The 21,730-nt window shown below is 30.4% G+C and overlaps 2 protein-coding genes across 4 annotated transcripts in view; one reads left to right on the forward strand and one right to left on the reverse strand.

Moving 5' to 3' along the window:
• Sec31 (secretory 31) overlaps positions 1-21,730 on the forward strand; it is a 43,507-nt gene that overhangs the window by 14,369 nt on the left and 7,408 nt on the right. Inside the window, exons 2-24 of one of the 3 annotated variants that reach the window (XM_067276802.1) lie at positions 1,918-2,043; positions 2,347-2,436; positions 2,541-2,736; positions 2,805-2,897; positions 3,020-3,157; positions 3,221-3,363; positions 4,724-4,835; positions 6,259-6,411; positions 6,952-7,083; positions 7,160-7,384; positions 7,513-7,587; positions 7,665-7,754; positions 9,303-9,411; positions 9,499-9,680; positions 10,127-10,253; positions 10,609-10,757; positions 14,009-14,179; positions 16,343-16,498; positions 16,574-16,784; positions 18,356-18,527; positions 18,616-18,680; positions 21,066-21,208; positions 21,311-21,415. In XM_067276802.1, coding sequence (XP_067132903.1) covers positions 1,931-2,043; positions 2,347-2,436; positions 2,541-2,736; positions 2,805-2,897; positions 3,020-3,157; positions 3,221-3,363; positions 4,724-4,835; positions 6,259-6,411; positions 6,952-7,083; positions 7,160-7,384; positions 7,513-7,587; positions 7,665-7,754; positions 9,303-9,411; positions 9,499-9,680; positions 10,127-10,253; positions 10,609-10,757; positions 14,009-14,179; positions 16,343-16,498; positions 16,574-16,784; positions 18,356-18,527; positions 18,616-18,680; positions 21,066-21,208; positions 21,311-21,415 — 3,150 coding nt within the window. In that variant the 5' untranslated portion in view covers positions 1,918-1,930. The remainder of the gene's footprint in view (positions 1-1,917; positions 2,044-2,346; positions 2,437-2,540; positions 2,737-2,804; positions 2,898-3,019; positions 3,158-3,220; positions 3,364-4,723; positions 4,836-6,258; positions 6,412-6,951; positions 7,084-7,159; positions 7,385-7,512; positions 7,588-7,664; positions 7,755-9,302; positions 9,412-9,498; positions 9,681-10,126; positions 10,254-10,608; positions 10,758-14,008; positions 14,180-16,342; positions 16,499-16,573; positions 16,785-18,355; positions 18,528-18,615; positions 18,681-21,065; positions 21,209-21,310; positions 21,416-21,730) is intronic. The other 2 variants (XM_067276804.1, XM_067276805.1) reach the window with 2 other exon arrangements.
• The window catches only part of LOC136980656 (uncharacterized), a 204,610-nt gene that overhangs the window by 8,307 nt on the left and 174,573 nt on the right, over positions 1-21,730 (reverse strand). The window lies entirely within an intron of this gene.

Genomic DNA, 21,730 nt, shown 5'->3' on the forward strand with positions numbered 1-21,730 from the left:
TGCTGCCAAAGTAACAGTTAATTTTTAACACTGTACTAGAATTGTACACGTTTTTTCTGCATCCCCTTACAGATGGGACACACTAAATCGTAATATCACCGGTTTAACATTGAAATCCGTAAGTAATATAAGATGGGAGAGCAGAATAAACGCAGAATAAATATATCAAATATTTTAATGGATTTTTTTTTTTAAAACTCCTGTCAACTATACAGAACTATCATAAAAACATGCCAGTAAACTCCTATCAGTTGGGTTAAGTAATAAATCTAGTCTAGGGTGAGCAACCCTTTTTATAACATGGGCCAGAATAAATTTTACGTTTTTTTCCGCGGGCCGTAGTAGTCAATTGACGCCTTCTTGTGACTTGTAATTTTTTTAGTCTGCAAATATGAAATAAATAAATAAAAAGTTAATTACTACATTTATTTCTCTTATCGTTTTCGAAAATTACAAAGAATTGGAAAAATAACTATTAATTAGTTATTTTTCCAATTTAATAATCTATTAAAGATCTCGCGGGCCGGATAGAAACTTTTCACGAGCCGTAGCTGGCCCGCGGGCTGCCCGCCGTTGATCTAGTCTGCTCACGATTCACGTAATCGGGCGAGGGTGGCCGAATATCTAGCAGGCGGCTAACAGCCCACAACCGCTCCAGGATATAAAGTCGGACTCTTTACGCGTGTGTTGCTTCTACCAGCTAAACCGTGACGTTGGTGCTCTGTAAAGCGCATGCGCCAATGCCTATATAATCTGGCTGATTAGAAACCGACCCGGTTTCGACATTCCTTTTGCCACTGAATTATTCGAATATACAATAGCAATCTTATCCTTTTTTTTTCACATGTAGTATAGAAATTTGTAAAAGATACATAATGCAGTTATAATAAAATATTAATTTTAATTAATTCAAAGTACGTTAAAATATGAAAATTTATATTTTATAAAATACAAGGGAAGGTCATTGGAAGGTGGAAGCGGCGCTTCCATCGCTTCCAATGACGGCACGCCACTGTATATTGGAACTAATTTGTGTCCGCTATGCTGTTGACAACGACCAGGTTAGAAAATAGTTGTTTGTTTAAAATAGTCTGATATTAGTTTGTCAAAAGTGGCACGGGTGGATTTGTTTGCTGTGAGTTTGACCAAACTTCAAGACCACTTTGTGTCTATTGGCATCGGCATCCTGATATCGTGTTGTTTATCCTCCAACATCAGACAGCTAAAAAGATAATGTTTCACTTCATTCGGCAGAATACAGATAAGACAATTCTGTTGGATGGAGGTAGGAATAAAACCTACTAATTAGGAATTCGGTAGTGTTATGATCGACGGTAGACTTACATTCGTGGAGAGAACGGGGTAGAATTCCTTCGTAATCCTACCACTTTCTTCTGCCTCCACCAACCAAGTCAGAAACAAGCAATGCCTTAAACACATTGAAGCCCATGAAATCTATAAATCTAAAAGTAAGGAGAACACTGTCAATTATAACGATGACCACACATTTAATGCTCGGAAATCGTGGTTGAGGTCGGCACAACTAAATCCAACAGACTTTTTTTGTCTCCAGTACTTTTTATGGTGTGCACGTCATTGGGGTATAACCGATTTCAATATGTTTTTTTTTATTTTTTGTATTTTAAACCTCTGTTGGCATTCTGATGTTTTTTATTTTCCGTCAGCTGAAGTGTTTTGAATAGTGAAGGTCATTAAGCATGACTAAAAATGTTAGTTTAATGTTTAATAAAGAAATAAAATTAATAACAAAAACGTTTGTTATTAATTTTATTACACAGAACTATTTAAAATTATATATAAATTATAATTTTCATTATTTTATATAAAAAAAAAGATTTCATAACTTTATTGAAGTATGATTATTTTATAAATCTCTAACAAGTATTCTTTTTAAAGATAGTAATTCAAGATGAAGGTAAAAGAAATTGATCGTACCGCTAATATAGCATGGTCTCCCGCCAATCATCACCCAATCTACCTTGTTGCCGGTACGGCAGCGCAACAACTCGATGCAACATTCAGGTATTAGTTTCGTTTATTAACTTTTGTTTCTCTTGTAAATCAAGTTAACTAGAACAATACATTTGCTCGCCGTATAAAAGTTACCACTGATTGCAATAGGTGGGTGGTGGTTGTTATACAAACTGTATTAACAGATCTAGAATTGCCACTGCTTTTACTTTCTCCATTGTCTTCCGTGGCTGATTTCTACTGAATTGGGGTGTAAATTATAGAAAAAGTTTTCACTTTAAATTTTTAAAAATTACATAAACACAGAAACAATAAAATTGAAAATAAATAATTATAATATATTAATTCTTTTAGTACAACTGCTGCCTTAGAAATATATGATTTAAATCTGACTGAACCAGATTTAGATATGGAACTAAAAGGATGCATCGTATCAGAATATAGGTAAGTACGTTTCCTTGAAACTGGTAAAAATATAAGGTATTTTTAAGTTAAATCTGAATTTTAAACAATTTAAATCTGTAAGTTAAAAAATAATTATATTACAGGTTTCATAAAGTAGTTTGGGGATGTCATGGTGTAAACAATGATGAATATACAAGTGGAATTATTGTTGGTGGAGCAGACGGTGGTAATCTGTTGTTGTACGATCCTGTAAAATTACTTCAGAATGAATCTGCGGTAGTTTGCCATAAAAATATGCATACCGGTGCAGTTCGTTCGCTAGATTTTAACATATTTCAGGTAACGTCCGTATGTAATTATCTTTTGCAATTAGATTCAAATTAGTTAACGAATTTCCTTTTCTTTAGCCAAATCTCTTAGCTTCAGGTGCTTCTGAATCAGAAATTTTTGTATGGGATTTAAATAATCCAACTAAGCCAATGGTACCAGGCAAATCTCAGGTGAGATACATAGTTCAAAAATTATTTGAATTAAATCCTTTTAAACTGTAATATTATTAAAGTGTAGATAATTTTAATTATATGTACTGTACATTAAGTATAATTTGTGTATTCTAAAACAGCCTTTAGAAGATGTAACGTGTGTAGCCTGGAATCGTCAAGTTCAACATATTTTAGCATCGGCATTTCCTGCTCGTTGCATAGTTTGGGATCTTCGAAAAACGGAACCTATTATTAAAGTTTCCGATACTACTTCAAGAGTAAGGAAATTTATATATAATAGATGATTAGTGTGCAAAAATGTACATGGAAACTTTTTTCAGATACGATGTAAGGTAGTTGCATGGCATCCTGAAGTAGCTACACAATTGTGTTTGGCTTCAGAAGACGACAATCATCCAGTTATACAACTATGGGATCTTAGATTTGCTACTGTACCTCTTAAGACACTTGAACATCATCAAAGGTGATAATTCTAAAACATTTTTAGTACAAACAAACAGTTTATACAAGTGGATGCAGCTCAAACAAACATACTAATACCAAAATTCAGCAATGAAAAACACTTTAATAGACAAATGTTTTTGACCATCTTAAACAGTCATCAGTCAGGTTTTAACTTAGTAAATTTACTAAGTTTGCTTATTAAAGTATTTATCATTACTGAATTTTTGTTGTTTGTGTGAATATTTTTAGTATTTTGTAATTTAAAATTATTATTATATCCATTTAATTTATTATTGTTAATATTAATAAAGTTTTAAACATTCTTTTTCACGTGCAGTTATAGCAATAATTGCTTTAAACAATATAAGTTGTACACATAGTGAATATTATATTACATTTCGACATATATACATGTGGTGCCCGTCCCCCGCGTTGGCGACATGGTCGAGCCGAATGTCGTGTGCATCCATTCCGGCACACGCAGGAAAAAATACGGTGACGGTTAGAGTTGGAGAAGAAGAAACGATGTGTCGCTTCAAGAAGATTACCCAACCGTCCATAGACCGCACATACATATAATATAATTGTTGTCTGGTCTATTCCAGATTGTTGTTGCTGTTATTCTAGAACAGTGATTCTCAACCTTTTTTTGTCACGGTACACTTTTAACAATTTAAAAATTTGGCAGCACACAAGGTTACTTCGGTAAGTACCGCAGGACAACCTGCGACATCATAACAGTGATTTTTAAACACAGTTGATTATTTAGGTCACATTTTCTAAACGCCTTGGTAACTACCGGCAGTTACCGGTAACACTGGTTACAATTTCCAAATACGCCCTAGGAAGGTAGAACCGGTTAAACAGCTTGTCTGACGTCGCTTATGTATGGATATTTACAGTGGCAGCACACTAAAGTGCCATGGCACAGTGGTTGAGAATCACTGTTCTAGAACATTATACTAAGATGTAGATAGGAATGTAACCAGACATACGTTAGTCAGCCCAATAGCCAAAATAAGAAAGCCTTTATCCAGGATTTTAACTAAAAAAATTTTTTCTTTAAGCTTGGTCACTCCTTTACATAAAGTTGGATTTAACACACATAAAACATAGTTAAATTATGGAGAATGCCCAAAAGAATGGTTTCATATATTTTATCTCATCACAAGACTCACAATAGCATTAAAAATGTGAGCTTTCTAGGAAGATGAAAATAGAGGAAATCATTCTTTTGGATATTCTTTTGTTAACTAAAACAGTTTGTCATTTATTTAGAAGAATATGTAAAACATATATGCATATAATGAAATATTTTATTACACTTTTACATTTTTATTTTTTATTAAACTTTAATTTAGCATAAAATCCTTTTTCAGGGGAGTTTTATCACTAGCATGGTGTCCCCGAGATCCAGATTTATTGTTATCGTGCGGTAAAGATAATATGATACTTTGCTGGAATCCCAATTCAAACATTCAAGGAGATGAGGTTAGAGGAATATTTATATATTTCAGTGTGTTTGTCTCTTGTGCAGTTTGTATATGAATTAGCAGTTTGCTTCTATATACAGTATGTTAGCATTGTTTATACATTGCTATTATTTTTAGTAAAAAAAATTATTTGAAGAGTCAAGTGATAACATGATAAAATTAACAGACCTTACATAACCTGTTAATTGTTTCATAATTATGTCAGTGGAATTATTGATAATGCTAAAAATATCTCTTTCTGTATGGTAAAAATCATATTTTTTTTACATTTAGAAGAATTTCTTGAAGACAGGTTTTTCAGTAAAGAAACAAAAAGTCTTTGGATAGTTTAATGTCATAAAATATTATCAGGAAAATTTTATAAAGCCTTCATTTCAAAAAGGATTTAGAATTATTCAAACACTTGTAAGAAATTTGTATTAAAAGATTAAAAGTAGTGATCAGTGATAATATTATATTACAAAAACTTCATTATTCTGATTTCGATTCAAGATATCATCCTGTTGATCTCGTGTTCAATCTCAAGTTCTCATGTGAGCCTCACTAATATAGTGAGTTAGGTTCCAGATCATTGTCATAAAGTGAATGTCACCTTAAGGAAAACAGGCACTAAGCCTTAAAAAATATGAAAGTAAAAATAATAAACAAACCTCCCTTGAAAATACCCTTCAGAACAAGTACCAAAAATAATAAACATGAGTATAATATTATCAGAATAGTTATATTTTCTTACATTGATTATATAAAAGAATTTGAAACTATTATTGATTATGAAGAGATGTAAAAGCATTGTTTATGCCAATGGATGATAATTTGAACCGTGAATCATCTTTATATACTATTCTCTTACCATATTTAACAAAATATGATGTTTTATTTCAATAGCATTATGTTAAATAAGATCAGAAAATATTCAAAATTATTGACATTGATTTTTATAGCATTCATATTAAAGGTGAAATAAAGTAAAATATTTTAATATCTTTAATGGGAATAAAGAACATGCCTGCACAGTTTTGTAGCATTGGACTTGAATATTCTGTATTATTTGGTACTCGGGTATAATCAGCCACACTAGTAAATATTCGGTAATTGGCTGAATGCTAAACGCATGTATTCAATATTTCGACTGACCAAATACTTCATCAAAGTCAACTGTTTAGCCAAATAATCTTATTTTAGTTGGAAGAGAGTAACAGAGAGAAGGAAGGAGGAAATTTAAAACAAAATACAATAAAAAAAACATTTAAAAACTCATATATTTAAAAATATTGTTGTTTATTCCTTTCCAAAAGAGATAGAATTATTTATAACAAATTATTAAAGTTATATCTTCACTGAACATACTGTATGCTTACTAAATACTTGGTTGGAAACATGAATTATTCTTACACTAAAACAATAACACTTGTTTGATTTAGCTTGTTTGTGAACTTCCAACGAGCGATCAGTGGTGTTTTGACGTAGCGTGGTGTCACAGAAATCCGGCAATAATTGCTAGTTCGTCATTCGATGGTCACGTCAGCATCTACTCTCTAATGGGTGGACAGCGACAGGTCAAAATGAGCAGTAAGGTAATTTATAGTAAATTAAATTTTCAATTTAAAAACTAAATAGCTCATACCTTTTCACAAGGAATTATACGTGTTATTGAATATAATTAGCAACTATAATATAGTTATAAATAAGTATAACTAATAAAAGAGACACTGTCTTTCAGCAATGTGTATTTTAATATTTAATAAACAACACCTAAGCAAGTAATTTTGATATTGTATAAATGTCATCTTTGGGCAAAGAAGTATGTATATGGAATATAGATATAAATTTAAAAAAATATGTTATGTTTTTAAAGAAAGAACACATAGCAATGACTATAATTATAGGATCATATGATTAATTAGCTCATAAGAATGAAATATTTTCTGCTTTTAAATTAAATTTACTTTGCAGATTATCACATTTCTTTTAATTTTATATTTTAAATAAAGGCATTTTAAAAGCAGTTAATCTAGTGTATGATATTTATATTACAGAAATGATAAGTTTAATGAAAAAACTTAATTTTTCAATTAATATAAAAGATTAGAATTAATATATTACTTTATTATTAGATAGCAGAATCGTTTCCGGGATCGGACACTTTCGCTCAACCTCCCATCCCACAAAATACTACACGTCAAGTTTCAGTTTATCTTAGAAAACCACCCAAGTGGCTAAGAAGACCTGTTGGAGCAAAATTTGGTGTAAGAAATTTTTTTCTTATGTTTTACTAAAAAAACATTTATAAAAGATATTAAAATAATAGTATTTTTATTATAGTTTGGTGGAAAATTGGTTATGTTTACCCATGAAAAGAAACAGTCTGGTCAGCAATTGCCTCAAAATATCATTAATATCAGTAGCGTTATTACAGAATCGGAACTAATTAATCGAGCAACCAAACTCGAATCGGCTCTAAGTACGGATAATCTGAACGAATTCTGTCAAGTTAAATTAAATGAGATTTTTGATAAACAGGAGAAGTTGACTTGGGATTTTATACAGGTTATTTATTTTGATTAATATGTTAAATGACTTATTATAAAATTAAATTACATTCTTTAACTTAAGAATTTTTGCTTCTAATGATGATTTCTGTGAAATTTAATAGCTGTCATTCAAAATTTTTTCAGGCCATGTTGAATTCCTCGCCACGAACTAAATTGATTAATTTACTTGGATATAATTCTGAAAATATATCTAGTCAAGTTAGTTTTAGTTTCCCGTTTTGATAATTATCTGTTCTGTAAAATTCTTACTAATATTTGATTTATAATTTGCACAGATTGGTAAAATCGTTAAACAAAAGGAAGGCAAAGAAAATAAAAATGATATTGAATCAAATAAACTTGCTAGTCAATTATCTTCCTTAAATGTAAGTATTAAGTAGAATATATTAATTTAATCTCAATAATCCAAACTAATTAATGGTAATAGTGTTCAGATTACTGAAATTTAAATTATCAAAAATGCACGAGTGATAAAAAGTCAATTCAAAATAAAATTTAAATAAAACTGTTATATAATTTAAAACTAAGTTATTTAAATGTTACAAGACAATATTATTTGTAAATCTGATTGCAAGTGAATTACAAACTAAAGAAAAATATACTATAGCTTATAGTAAATATAAGCTATATTTTTCTTTAGTTTGTAATTAATCTTTGATTTCGTCTGTTTTAATAAGAACTGTTTCATTATTTATAGGAATAAATTAACTTAACGCCACTTGATTGCTATAAATATTGAAACAGTTATTACATTAAGAAAGAAGCAATTGAATTTTTAAAATTAAATTAAAACTCTTACTACATAGACAAATAACAGCTTTTCATCGTCATAAAGAACCTAAAATAAATGACATTTTTGTGTTTATTATTCAACCAAAAATATTTTTGTTAATAGCGAGGTTGGGGCCGAAGTTTTAAACTCAAAAACGTATACGTTGGGCGTTCAGCGCTGCTTTTCTGTAAGCCTAGAAGTTTAACAATGGTGTTTGGAAAGTCAGTGGAATCATGCTCGACATTCCAAATTCTGGGCTTACGGGAAAGCGGTGCCAAATGTCCGACGTACACGTTTTCGCGTCGAAAACGTCGGCTTCAACCTCACTAATAAATGAAAATGCAATTTTTTAATTTATTAGTTTGATGAAGATAAATATATTTAGTGAGAGATTATCGTACCAATTAGTAACTAATTATGCAGCTTTACAATTTTTATTTTTCATTGTCTATCTTAAATTAATACACAATAAAAAAATTTTTTGCTAAAATGCATTTTGGATTTAAAAATTCCTCTTCAGTTGAGAAAATTATTTTTTTCCAAATTTTAGTTTGGATTATCAAGAATGTGTTATTTATAGATTTCAAAATGATGTGTAATTTTGTATAGTGAGTTTTTTCATCTGTAATAATACAGCACGTATGTGTGCATTCTTGTGTAAAATTTTCATTTTTGTGATCTATTATTATTGATTCTCATAAATGTATACATGTATAGAAGTTCATTACTTTTGCATTTAAAAATTTATTTTTAATATTATGATTAAAAATAGATTTTTAAATAACTCCAAACTCTAAGAAATTCATATTGGCAGTGTTTGAAAGTTTCAAGTTATTAACCGATATTTAAACAATGAAATGTTTCATCTACAGCAGAACTTGATTGTTTTAAACAATCAAGTTCTGCTGTATTGTATTTAAAACAACACAGAGTTCTGTGTTGTTTTAAATACAATAAAGTAATTACACCTACTCAAAAATATTTAAAAATAATGAAAAAGAAAGTAATTTGAAAGTTCGGTTTTTTAATAAACATTCTCACTGTGATCTAGTAAAATTTTAATGTTTTTAAAAGAAATCTTAAATAAAATTTAGTTTGTCTTAAACTTACTCATTAGTAAAATATTTCTTACAAATTTCAGGTTGCCGAAGAAATAGAATCGCACAATGAAAATACCAATGTTTTTGAAATGATTGCATCCGAAGGAAAAGGAGTTGACGATTCTCCATTTCTTATTACTTGTAGTGAAGGTTTGTTTAATGAATTTATTAATTTTATTGCTGAATTAAAAGTTTTTTTGTTAAATTAATAATAATTTTTTCTTGTTTTCTCTTTAGATTCTGACGAAGACTTATTAAATCAAGCTCTCCTAACTGGAAATATTAGCGAAGCAGTCGAACTCTGCATTATGAATAAACAGTGGGCAGATGCTCTAATTCTTGCACAAGCTGAAGGAAAGACCTTGCTACAAAAGACACAGTCTAGATATTTTAGAGCAATGACTAGTATTTCTTCCAAGGTATATTGATTTAAATCATTTTTACATAAAAAAAAACAAAACAAAAAGCATAAACAAACAAACTTGATTAAAACAAATTGCAAATATTCACTCATTGCACTCATTCACATCACCATCACTCGTCAATATAACATTAGCTATATTGACGAGTGATGGTGATGGATGAGAGAGAGATCTAGATTTTAGATTTATATGCAGTTTGAATGTGTGAGTGTCGCACTATAACCTTACAGATCCTATTACGAGGGATCTTTGTAGATACGGCACACTATTCCAATGTTCAAATTGCATATAAAAGAAGCTCGACTGTGTACTTCTAGATTTATGTAATGAATCTAATTCATCTCTCATTTATTTATGGGAAATTTTTTTTAATTCAAGAAATAACAAAGATTTAAAATAGTGAAAAACATTTATATGAATAAGTTTATTATTATTGTCTTTAGTTAATTTCTGCAATTGTCAATGAAGACTGGGAACATGTAGTTCAAACTTGCGATATTGACTGCTGGAAAGAAATCCTTATAGCTTTGCTGACGCATGCCAAGCCAGACATTTTTTCTAAAGTTTGTGGTAAGCATTTTTGTTATTTGTCTCTGTTTAGAAAATTGTCATTTTGCTACTTTATAATTACAAGACAAAAATACAAGATTAGTATCTACTTATTTGGTTTTACATAATACACAAAAATATATTTATTATCTGTATATTTTGGACTTTGTGGTATTTGATGCATTTATATATAGTAAATATAATTTATTGTAAGCATTTATATATATATAAATCAAATTTAAAGGTTGTATACATGAGAATACTTCATTTGTGTGATATAGAATTTCTTAAAGACATTTAGCTAAAGCTTCAAGTATTATTTTGTCTTTTCTGGAAATAATTATTTAATTATGTATTATTGAAATTTATTTTACAGAAAGTTTGGGTACACGACTAGAAACCGAAAAAAATGGTAGTTTAATTAAGAATGCAATATTGTGTTATATTTGTGCTGGAAATCTAGAAAAATTATCTCAGTGTTGGTTGAAAATTCAAGAATTTTCTTTTAATCCTATCTTATTACAGGTAAGATTTTGGTGAATTATTCTTCTAAAAATTTTTTAATAATACTGCTTTGAATTGAATAAAATCCATATCTTTATTTATTAATATCTAGACTAATAAATCTAATAGGTGATTTAAAGAATTTAAATTCAGAATTATTCATTTAATCTCGTATATGAACCTATATGAAATTCAATAATACAGATAAGAAATTTAAACAATATTATAATAATAAAGAACATCTGGTAACTTAAATTACATTGTTCTACTTTTGTACTCAAACTATTAAAAATCTCTCTGAATCCAACATTTTCAAGTTCCTTACACTGTAAAAAAACTAAATTACATATAGAGGTATGATATGTATTATAGTTAAAGTTGAAAAGAAAGATTTCACTATCTTTAAAAAATAGATAGAAAATAATAATAATATACAACGGGTCACCAAAGTATAGCCCGCAGGACGGATCCGTCCTGCGGGCCGTAGTTAGATCAGTTCATCCAGCCAATTGCTGCACTGTGCCACAAACAAGCTATGGAAATGTCTTAGATTGTAGATCAGAGCTCTTTTTGTATAAGTACATGCAATGAAGTTTCTAAGAAACGTGATTGCAAGCTTGCTGCAGCAATTGTGTATCTGTATTGGTAAATAAATATCCTAGTTATCTTTATTTATTGTGTATTCAGTGTGCCGTATTGAACAAAATTGTTATCTGGCCCATGCTCGTCATTCTCTCAGTTATCTGGCCCGTTTGGTGACCCCTGATCTACAATAATGAATATTGCGACTTAAATTATTTAAACCAGTTGCTGCATGGGTAATCAGTATAGTTATATCTAATTTAATTGGTCTGGAAGCCAAGATTGGGCATATGTTCGTATAGTGTAACTGGTAGAGCAAGAGCTGTGGGTCCCACTCCAGGCCAATCTCCTAGAATATTTTTAAAAAATTTAAATTTCTAATGATTAAATTTAACACAAGATGCCAGATTAACTACCTATTTCTAGTTCAAATTACTTATGGTTAATTAATTAGTAAGATACTATTATATAGTCCAATAAGAATGTCTGTAGCATTTGATTTAATATTTAAATCTCAAAAATACTTCATTTATGATTTTTTTTTATTATTATCTTTTGTTCAGATCATATGAATTTTTGCAAATAAAAAAATACAAAAATGTTGTTAAAAAGAAATATAAAAGCTGTGTACATATGTTTCTGCATAATAATGTTATCTTAGGACCTTTTTCTCATGAAGTAATTCTTATATAAGCATTTTTACAGTATATTAACATTATGAAAACTTAATACAGTCAGTATACAGATTTTATTTGTCTGTTAAATTTATTTTTATCTTGATGAAACAGTGTTTTATGTTTTATTTCTTACGCAGACACAATACAGTGACAGTTAATTTAAACACACGGCAAATTTTCATCCTTTATTCGGTTGGAACGCTTTTTACGTCGCACGTTTCGGGTCGATGCCCCTTCTCACCCAACTAAACAATAAAAGATGTTTTTTACATAAGAAAAGGATACAAACAAGCACTTAAATTAAACAATACAACAGCATACAAGGGAGCTATACTATACAAATATAAACACAACACTCTATAAAACGTACCTTAAAATTGTCTGTACATATTACAAATACATGTGTACAAACAGCACAGCATTTACTGGGGGTTGTTACGTCCTGAATATTTACTTTGGTGTTGAGAGCTTGTATACTGGAATTAATAATAAATATACATTTATATAACCAACTAGAAAAGTGAGTTTTTTCCATTAAAAGTTCACAATAACATTACCCATTAAAGAATGGACCACACCTCGCTCGAAAAAATTTAGACACAGTACGAATAGACCAACAGCATGAATCTTTGTAAAATTTTTCAATATCAATTTATAAAAATGTATCAAGTTATTCCCTACAAATTGTATTTACAAAAAATATACCTGAAATTTGTCTCCCATCATGTTAGTTGGGGGTTCCTTTGCATGGTGACTAGAGTTGTTTCTGTATACAAATCTCACATGCCGCCACTTCAACTACATAATTTGGTTTTTTAATTTGCATACACTTGGCTAAGTACTGATAGGGCAGGTATTAATTCAAAGGAATTTTTGTTTCCAACAAAATTATTCCAGAACATAACAATTCTTAGAGCTTATTAATATACAACAAGTGCCCATTGACAATTTTTTGTTTCATTTTTAAATATTAATATCTATCATTATGCAAATGGCGTAATATCGAATATTGAAAACATTTTTTATATTTTATAACATTTTTATCCAATCTTCGTTGATTTTTATACTTAAGTTAGTATTTATACAATTCTTATTTTTATTTTTAATGATTTCTACACTTTCTTTGAATTTCCTGTTATATGTCTTCTTTTCTCTATGTAGAATACTTATTTTATTATTATCGATTTTACAATTGTTTAATGTACAATGGTCATGGAATGCAGAATTTAGTCTATTATATAGTCATATAGCCGATAGACTATTATATAGTCTATCGGCTATATGGCCTTTTACTCTTTCTTTAAGTTTGCGTTTCGTTTCTCCTATATAGAAGTTAGTGTTTTCACAAGTACATGGTATCTTATAAACTATGTTTCTCATATCATCTTTCTCCATCTTCTGTTTCATTTTTCTTTGTTTAGCTTTAGGTCTAGAGAACAAATTTTCATATTTAGGGGCGAGCTTTATATTATTTTTCCTCGTCTCCACTGTCACTGTATTGTGTCTGCGCAAGAAAGAAAAAAAAAATGTTAAATTTATGTTCAAAATAATAATTATTCATTTAATATAAATTTTTATGATTGTCACTGACAGAAAGATGTTTCTCTGAATTTTAATATTAAAAAAAAAAAATACTACTGTCAATAACTCATTAAGAAAACTATTAATATCTTGATAAAGCCTAGAAAAGAACACAGAAAATATTTTGATGATAATGAGATTAACATTTCAACATATAAAGTAAGAATTAAATATAAGGCTGTGTACAAACATCATAATTTATATTTATAATTTTTAACTTTAGAGATTACATAGGTATAATTGTTTATTGAATTTTATATTTCATTCACATAAACAAATAGCTTTATAAATAAATAAGGAAGAGGATTCTTAGTATGATATATTTATTAATTCATTATTATAGCATTATCCTGTTAATGGAAACTTTAATTAGTAATTACCAAGAAAAAAATGTGTGTCATTGTAATTCTTATAATTTTAAACTTTTACTAGGGATTAGTCGAAGAGATCATGGTTTTGAAATGTGCAGTCGAAAGATTGTCTGGTATAAAGCCCATTATTAGTTCGGGTACGCTTTCCGGTTTGTTAAATCAATACGCAACACTCTTGGCTTCGCAAGGCAGTCTGTCCATCGCTGCAACTTTCTTGGTTGATACGCAAGAGGTAAGAATGTATACACATATTTATTAAATGTAAGAATAAAAGATACAGCTAATTATAATTTTATTTACTTTAACTGTGTAAGATAGTGATTTTTGATTGATTTTGTAGTGTTTAAATCAATGAATAAAAATGTATTATTGTACTCTGTTAATTAAGTAAATAGCATTTTTTTACATTTACAAAATATGAGGGTTACTTCGTAAGTTATTGCAACTAATTTGAAAACTGTTTCCCTTTTAATTAAGATGCAAAAGTTGGCTTTGAGAAATATATGGATGAAGAACCATTATTACATTTTCCTTAATCAGTTTCTGTCAATACAGTAGACAAGTTTAAAGGAATTATACTCAACGGTATAAAAATAATTAACTAACTAAACCATATTATATATACTAAAGTATACAAAATTACATTAAAGATAAGTAACAAAAAAATTTAAGCTGCAGAATTGGAGTCAAAAGTAATTCTCGAGTTACCAGAATCAGAATCGGTAAAAATGGACCGATTCCAAACTTTAAGAGTTTATGGTTCTGGGGGAAACAAAAAAATAAACTAAAATACAATGAAAAACATAAAATATGCAAAAGATGAAATAAACCAAATTAACACAATTATAACATCACATAATGTGCTTAATAAGTATTTTTAGACCCAATTAAAGTCCATAAAGAGGTGGTGAAAGTTCAGATCACTACAATGTGGATGGAGAGCAGAGTATGTTATCAACAGATAGTGAGGGTGTGTTAACATAGGCAAAGCGAGGGAAATAACCACACCCATAAGTCGGGTCACAAACTTTCTTTCATTTGTTCGGGACACAGAGGTTGGACCTCGCTCTAGACAACTCTTCACTCATTCTAAGAGGGAGAAATTTTGTGCCCAAAATGACAATCTTGCTTCCTGTCATCTGGAAGTCGCTCACCAGCTGGAAAATAGGCTCTTTGGCTATGGCCATCAATATTTGCCCTATCTTCAGGTTTTCCTTGCGTTCTTTTATTCTGGTTGCTAGTTTACAGTATATGCTATCCAGATAGAAGACTGTGGTGTTGTTGCTGTTATCTGCGACCAGTATCTTATATATTCCACTTCAATATTCTATAGAAAAGAGCTCTCTTTATTTTGACTCTGACTCTCTTGTCTTTGAAATCCTAGACAAGAGGGTCAGAGGCTCGATGTGATCCTGATAATCCTTGGACTGCAAACAGATACAAAAAGATAGCAATTTCTAATAGAACTGATATACTACTATGATTATCCTAAATTATAATTATCAATAAAGCTATAGTTTCTTCATTGTTTGTTTTTAACCTTAATTTAATAATTTTAATTTATATAGTGTTTTATTTAAGATGTTTCAGCAGAAACTAAATGATAGTTTATAAGAATGAGTGAATTTCTTGCATTAAGAATGTTAAAAATGTTTATAGGGTCTTTCAAATAAATGCTACCATTTTAAATTGATGTAATTATGTTAATTATTTATCCAAGAAATACAAGAGGTACAACAATCAATAGAGTAACCATCCAAGTTTCAACTTCCACCTGCATTCAAATCTCTCATCATCTACTAACTCTAGGAAGTGCCGTAAACAAAACTGGCATCTCTGCAATTGAAAAGGCATATCGTGTTCTGCAGTTTGCTAAGTTAGAATCAACTATTATTGTGCTACCTAAGTAATCTTTGGGAGTTGTAGAACATTGACTGCTGTGGGAAGAATGATGATGTATGCTAAATCGAGTGTAGGAAGAATTCAAGGATCAGTTGGATGCGTGCTGTGTGATGTAAGGTACAAACATCAAGAAACTGTAATGGGCGAATGTGAAAGACGGACAGTTTTTCCAATGTTTTAATGTACATTATAATATTCTTGGATAATAATTAACATATTTACAATAATTTAAAATGGTGACATTCTTTTTGGAAAACCTGTATTATTATTGTTAATGACTGTTTTTATATCTTCATATACAGTTGAGGCTTGAAATGAGAAATAGTATGACTGTGATGAGATTATATTCTGTGAATCAGTAACTTTATGTTGGCTGTAAAATGATCTTATAGAACTAATCTTCTCTCTGAGTTCGAAGTTATTTATAAATTCATAATAGAACTTAAAACAGATTAATTTATAATTATTTATATAAGTGCAATTATTTTATCAGCAATCTACATTGATTCTGAAAGATAGAATTTATCAATCTCTTGGCCTTCAATCGACACAAAGACCATTTCCTCAAGTTAATGTTAAAGAAAATACTATGCATCAAGTAAATCCACCAATATCAAAGTCAATCCCCCAGGCACAGAATTACTCTTATGTAAGTAAATTATAATTTTTTCTTTCTGTTGATCCACAAAATAATAATTAATTTTTAAATATTTAAAATTACTAGCATCCCGTTTCTCAGTATGGACCAACGACCGTTCAACCATCTTCAAACTTTAATTATCCACCAGCGAGTAACTATCAATATCAGCCGATGCAGCCTCCTCCTCCTGCGATGTCGTCTTCGACAGGAAGCCAACCGGGGACACCTGTTAACCAGACAGCGCCGCCAATGCCACCTGTTTCTGAAAATATGAATCAAAATATTCAAACTAGAAGTAAATATTTTAAATTAAATTCCTTTTTTTTTTTTTTTTATCTAATGTTCAATTTTTAAGTTACGTCATTACAATTTTCTCGTTGCACGGTAACTTTTCATACACTCCATACAAAACTTTTATAATAATTCGGCTCTATTCTCTATAGCAGTGTTTCGCAAACTTTTTGGTCCGCGACCCCCTTTTGCACTTAAAAATTTCAAAGGACCCCCGAAAAATGAGTATGTGTAGAAAAACATCCCGGAGGGAGGGGGTTAATTTAAATTCAGGACGAGTTCATTTCTTTTGTTTAATTAATCTATTCCATGTTGAAATTTCTCTCCGTTGTGTGTCGCTTTATGTTGAATTTTTGTCAATGTTAAGACTAACGAAATTTTAAAAAAAATTATTTCTTTATTTTTCACAAACAAAATTAATATATTGAAAAATATAAAAACAAAAAACATTATATTTCGGAAGTTTATCTAGTCTCAAAACGTTTCGATTCAGCACAACACAGTCCTCAGAAAAACAAGCATAACTTACCATTCACGATGGGAAAAAGTCTCGTTCAAATACTGGCGCGTCCTTAAGTACCCTCTCATGGTTGCGCCAGGCTGCCAGCTAAAAACGCATATCAACTAAAATAATATCAGAGTATCCCAAGACATAGCCAAATATTGCAGCACCACAGCACTAGCGGAAATTCAAATTTGCCAACTGAAACACTTTCGGTTGATCGGTTTTCGGATAATCGACGCTCTACCTAAGTCGACTTGCCTACAGACGCAACGCTGCTAGCGAACATCGTTTCAAATGACAACGCTGTTCTATCATAGTTTAGGTGGAGAGTGGAACTCGGGGATTCCCCAATAGCGCACAAATTTATGAATATTATATTTAGGCTCGTAGTTAAATATTTATATTGTTTTTATTTATATGTGCAATTTATTTGAGTAAAAATTATTTTATATATTTTTTATTTCTATTAATTCTAAACATGAATCTATAGTAAATTTATAAAATATTTGAAAAAAAAAAATTGATTTGGCATCAATTTTTCAGCGACCTCCCCCCCTAAATATTTTTCACGATTTCCTTAGGGGTCGCGACCCCCACTTTGAGAATCACTGGCTCTATAGATTAGACTTTCAGTTGCATTTGACTGATACTGATGAAAGTAAAACTAACTTTAGAATGAAAGTATCTACTTATTTTATTGATATTATGTACACTTTCTGTTATGGGATGTTTCCTCGTCTGCATTTGATCTCATTTTTTTATGCTGTTTTTTTGATCATTATTAAAAAGTAACCAGTATATGCAACCTATCTAGTTATGTCTTATATTGTATACTGAAAGACCTAGTCTGTACAAGAATTAAGAGGTTTTGCTATTGATCAGTGATCTTAATTTTCACGATCCTAACACACACTTGTAAAAATAAACAGCATATCTTTTTACACGTGTGAGTTAGGAACATAAAAGTTAATTTTTATCACAAATTTTCTTTCTTCCAGACTAGTTATTTTAAAGTTGAAAATATATAAATATCATTTCTTTAACTGATTTAATTAAGCGATATAATGTAGGTCACTTACCGCATCGTTATCCAAGTCATCTTCACGATCCTAGCGTGTATACGGAACCGTCTTATAATCAGCCACCTTACGGCTACGTACCACCTTCGAGATCTCATATGCAATCTAATTACATGCAGCCACAATCTATCCCACAACAGAGTTATCATCAGCCCGAATACTCGTAATTATATCATTATTATTATTCCTTATTTTACTGTACAAATTTTTAAAAATGATACAGTTCAAAGATTTATTTTATATTTTAACAGCTCCCCTCCAACATATACTTTGGCTAATACTTCTATATATGCACCTAATTCTATTAATGCTCCTGGTAAGTTTTTTTTAAGTTTTTTTAAAATGTATGAATTCTTATAATTGTAAATACAAGATTTACAAAAATATTATTAATTATATTAATTTGTAAATGACTTTAAGTCAAGTGTAATTCTTACAGTATTTTACAGTTAACTAAATCACAGATGCTATTTTAAAAACATGATACATATTATAAAAATTAATATGTATGTCTTTATACGGGGTGCATAGTAAAGTCCTTATACAACCTTGTAACTGGTGAACATAGCTACAGTTAGAATGTGTACAGTTATAGTAAAGTGACTATAAATTATGAGACAAGACTGCTTGCGGCACCTCTCACGGTAAAATTCAGAAGTTAGTGTTCCTATCTCAAAAATGATGCTCAATACAGAAAAAAGTGAATCACAAAGTTGTAGAATGTGGCCAATTTAGTATGAAAGGATATCCTAGACCAGGGTTGTCCAACCTTTTTTTCTAATGGGACAAATTAGAAATTTAGGTATATTCAGAGGGCCACAAAGGTGCTTTCTATAAATATATGCTATTAAAATGTTTAAAATGTGAATATCAAATTTTAATAATAAATGTATAGTATTACAAAAATGCTGTATTATTGACAGTAAAAAAAAGAAATTACTCACACAGAATAAAAATAAATTCAAAGTGATTTTTGACATTGCCTTCTTTTTATAATATTATCAATATCTGCTTTTATGATACTAGTCTTAATTCTAAGAATGTTAGTTAAATGGGAATCACTCAACCTATTTTTTTCAACAGTTTTGATGCTTTTAATACACGAAAAGAATTGTTCACAACAGTATGTACTACCCCACATGCATAACAGTTTTCTAACACCAATTATGTCATTCTAACATCAAAGTGTATCCAGTGAAATGAGAATAAGTTTTATGGCACGCTTAACAAAATAAATGAAAATATACATAAAAAATTTAGGGTGCAGTGGGCCGCAGGTTGGACATCCCTGTCCTAGACAATATGGATAGGCAATATAGGATATCATCAGGTACCTATATCACCTTTTCGAAATACATGAAAGCCGTGTCCTCTATTTATATTATATGTAGTTAAAATGCTATTATTTAGTTATCACTTAAGTGGTTCTTTACTAGGTAAACAATCATTTAACTCCTTCAATTTTATGAATGTATCCTTAACTTTTGGTTGCTTGTTTTAGGTTAAGTTGCAAATTACACTTACTATCTATTTACGTATCACAGTACATAATAAGTAAACTTACAAAAATATTATACACACTAGGTGGGAAAAAAGTACTCAGACACTCTTATAGAGAAGGAAATGTGCTATTTATTTCTTGAATTTAGTACACAGTCTGTCCATCTTATGATTAGTACAACCCTCTGAGTCATGCTTTCCAACTTCTGTTAATTATTGGCAGGAATGTTTCTCTATTCTTCTTACAAAGTGACTGCAAGCACCACTGTCAAAGAAAGTTGTGTTCGATGAGATCTGATGCAACATCCCAGCTCATTCAAAAGATGTCCAATTGGGTTCAAGTTAGGACTCTAAGCAGGGGAATCCAAAAGTTGGATCTTCTGCTCTTGAAAGCACACCTGAATAGTGTGTGCAGTGTGGCATGGCACTCGGTTATTCTGGAATACAAGGGGATCTGTACCAAAATATGCCAGATTTCAGGCAGTGCTGACTTGGTAAATATTGGCATTTGTGGTGGTAGACACCAGAAGCAAAGGACCCAGTCTGTGCCAGTAGAAACAGCTCTAAATCATCACCAATCCTTCATCACAACATAGTGTTGGAATAACAGTCACAACTGAACCATTCTCGGCAAGCATTAAACTCGAAACTTGCCCATCTAACTGGTAATTGTATAGCCTCATTTGGTTTTCTTCCAGTCATCTGTGGTCAGAAACATCATCATTTACACCATTTGCATCATCTGCTTGCATTGGATATAGATATCTGTGGCTTGTGGGCAACATATTTTCTGTGATAACCGCATCTGCGTAACTCCCACCAGACATTTTTGTCACCAATTGCTAAACCTATTCTTGCTTGAAAGTTCTTGGCGTATCAGCAGCTTTTTCTTCGTAATTTGTACTAACGCTTTCCTCCCATGGTCAGTAAGTTTCCAAGACTGTCCATTTTGATATGTAGGTCCACATGCTCCAATTTCTTTCTATTGGATTTTAGAAATGCTACGTACTGTACACACTGATTACTGTAATGACATTCAATAATCATGCCATACCGAAAATTGTGAGCTTCTTTCCACAAGGGCTGTAAGAGTCTAGAAGAGACATGCATACAAGCCACAGTTTGGCCACCATGGGTGTGTATAAAGAGAATAATGATATAATCATGAAATTTAAAGAAAAATATATTTACTTTTTTACAGCAAATACATCAGTACCTCAATCAATGCCATCTATGCCACCGGTACCACCACTGTCATCTCAGCCATCGATGTTTACTCCAGCTAGTTACGAGGAAGTAAGGTCGGGATGGAACGATCCACCGCCTTTGACAGCATCTCAAAAGGTATATTAAAATAAACTTCAAAAATCATAATTTCTTTTAAAAACTCTGGTTTCATTGCTTTGGTTCTCCGTTCAAATAAGCTTCATAAAAATATCTTCTCAGGTGTTTTCGCAATCTGTCCCATTTCAAGATAATTATGAAATAACTAAAGGTCCTTCTGCATATTTTCATCCTTCTTTGGCTATGCAGACGAAGGCAGCTTGCCACGTAAACTTTACTTTTAATTAGCTTATTTTCTGAGTTTTATTTTTATTATTTAACATTTTCACTACCGAAATGTTTCGATTTCTGTCCTCGAACTCAAATGGTAAACTTTAGAAATGTTTGGATATTAAAAGTAAATAATTGTTACGGTGTGATCTTGTTTTATGCAGTGGTTGCTTGTTGGCAGGTACTACATAAAACAGACTTCTGTATAAATTTGTTCTCTGCTCCAAATGAATAAAATTATATTTTTTAGAAGTGTATGATAAACAATTTTTAAAAACTTTCTTTCTTAAGAATAAATAATAAGATCTTTTT

The sequence above is a fragment of the Centruroides vittatus genome, unplaced genomic scaffold (assembly GCF_030686945.1).
Source record: "Centruroides vittatus isolate TY-2023 unplaced genomic scaffold, ASM3068694v2 contig_717, whole genome shotgun sequence".
NCBI classification, from domain to species: Eukaryota; Metazoa; Arthropoda; class Arachnida; order Scorpiones; family Buthidae; genus Centruroides; species Centruroides vittatus.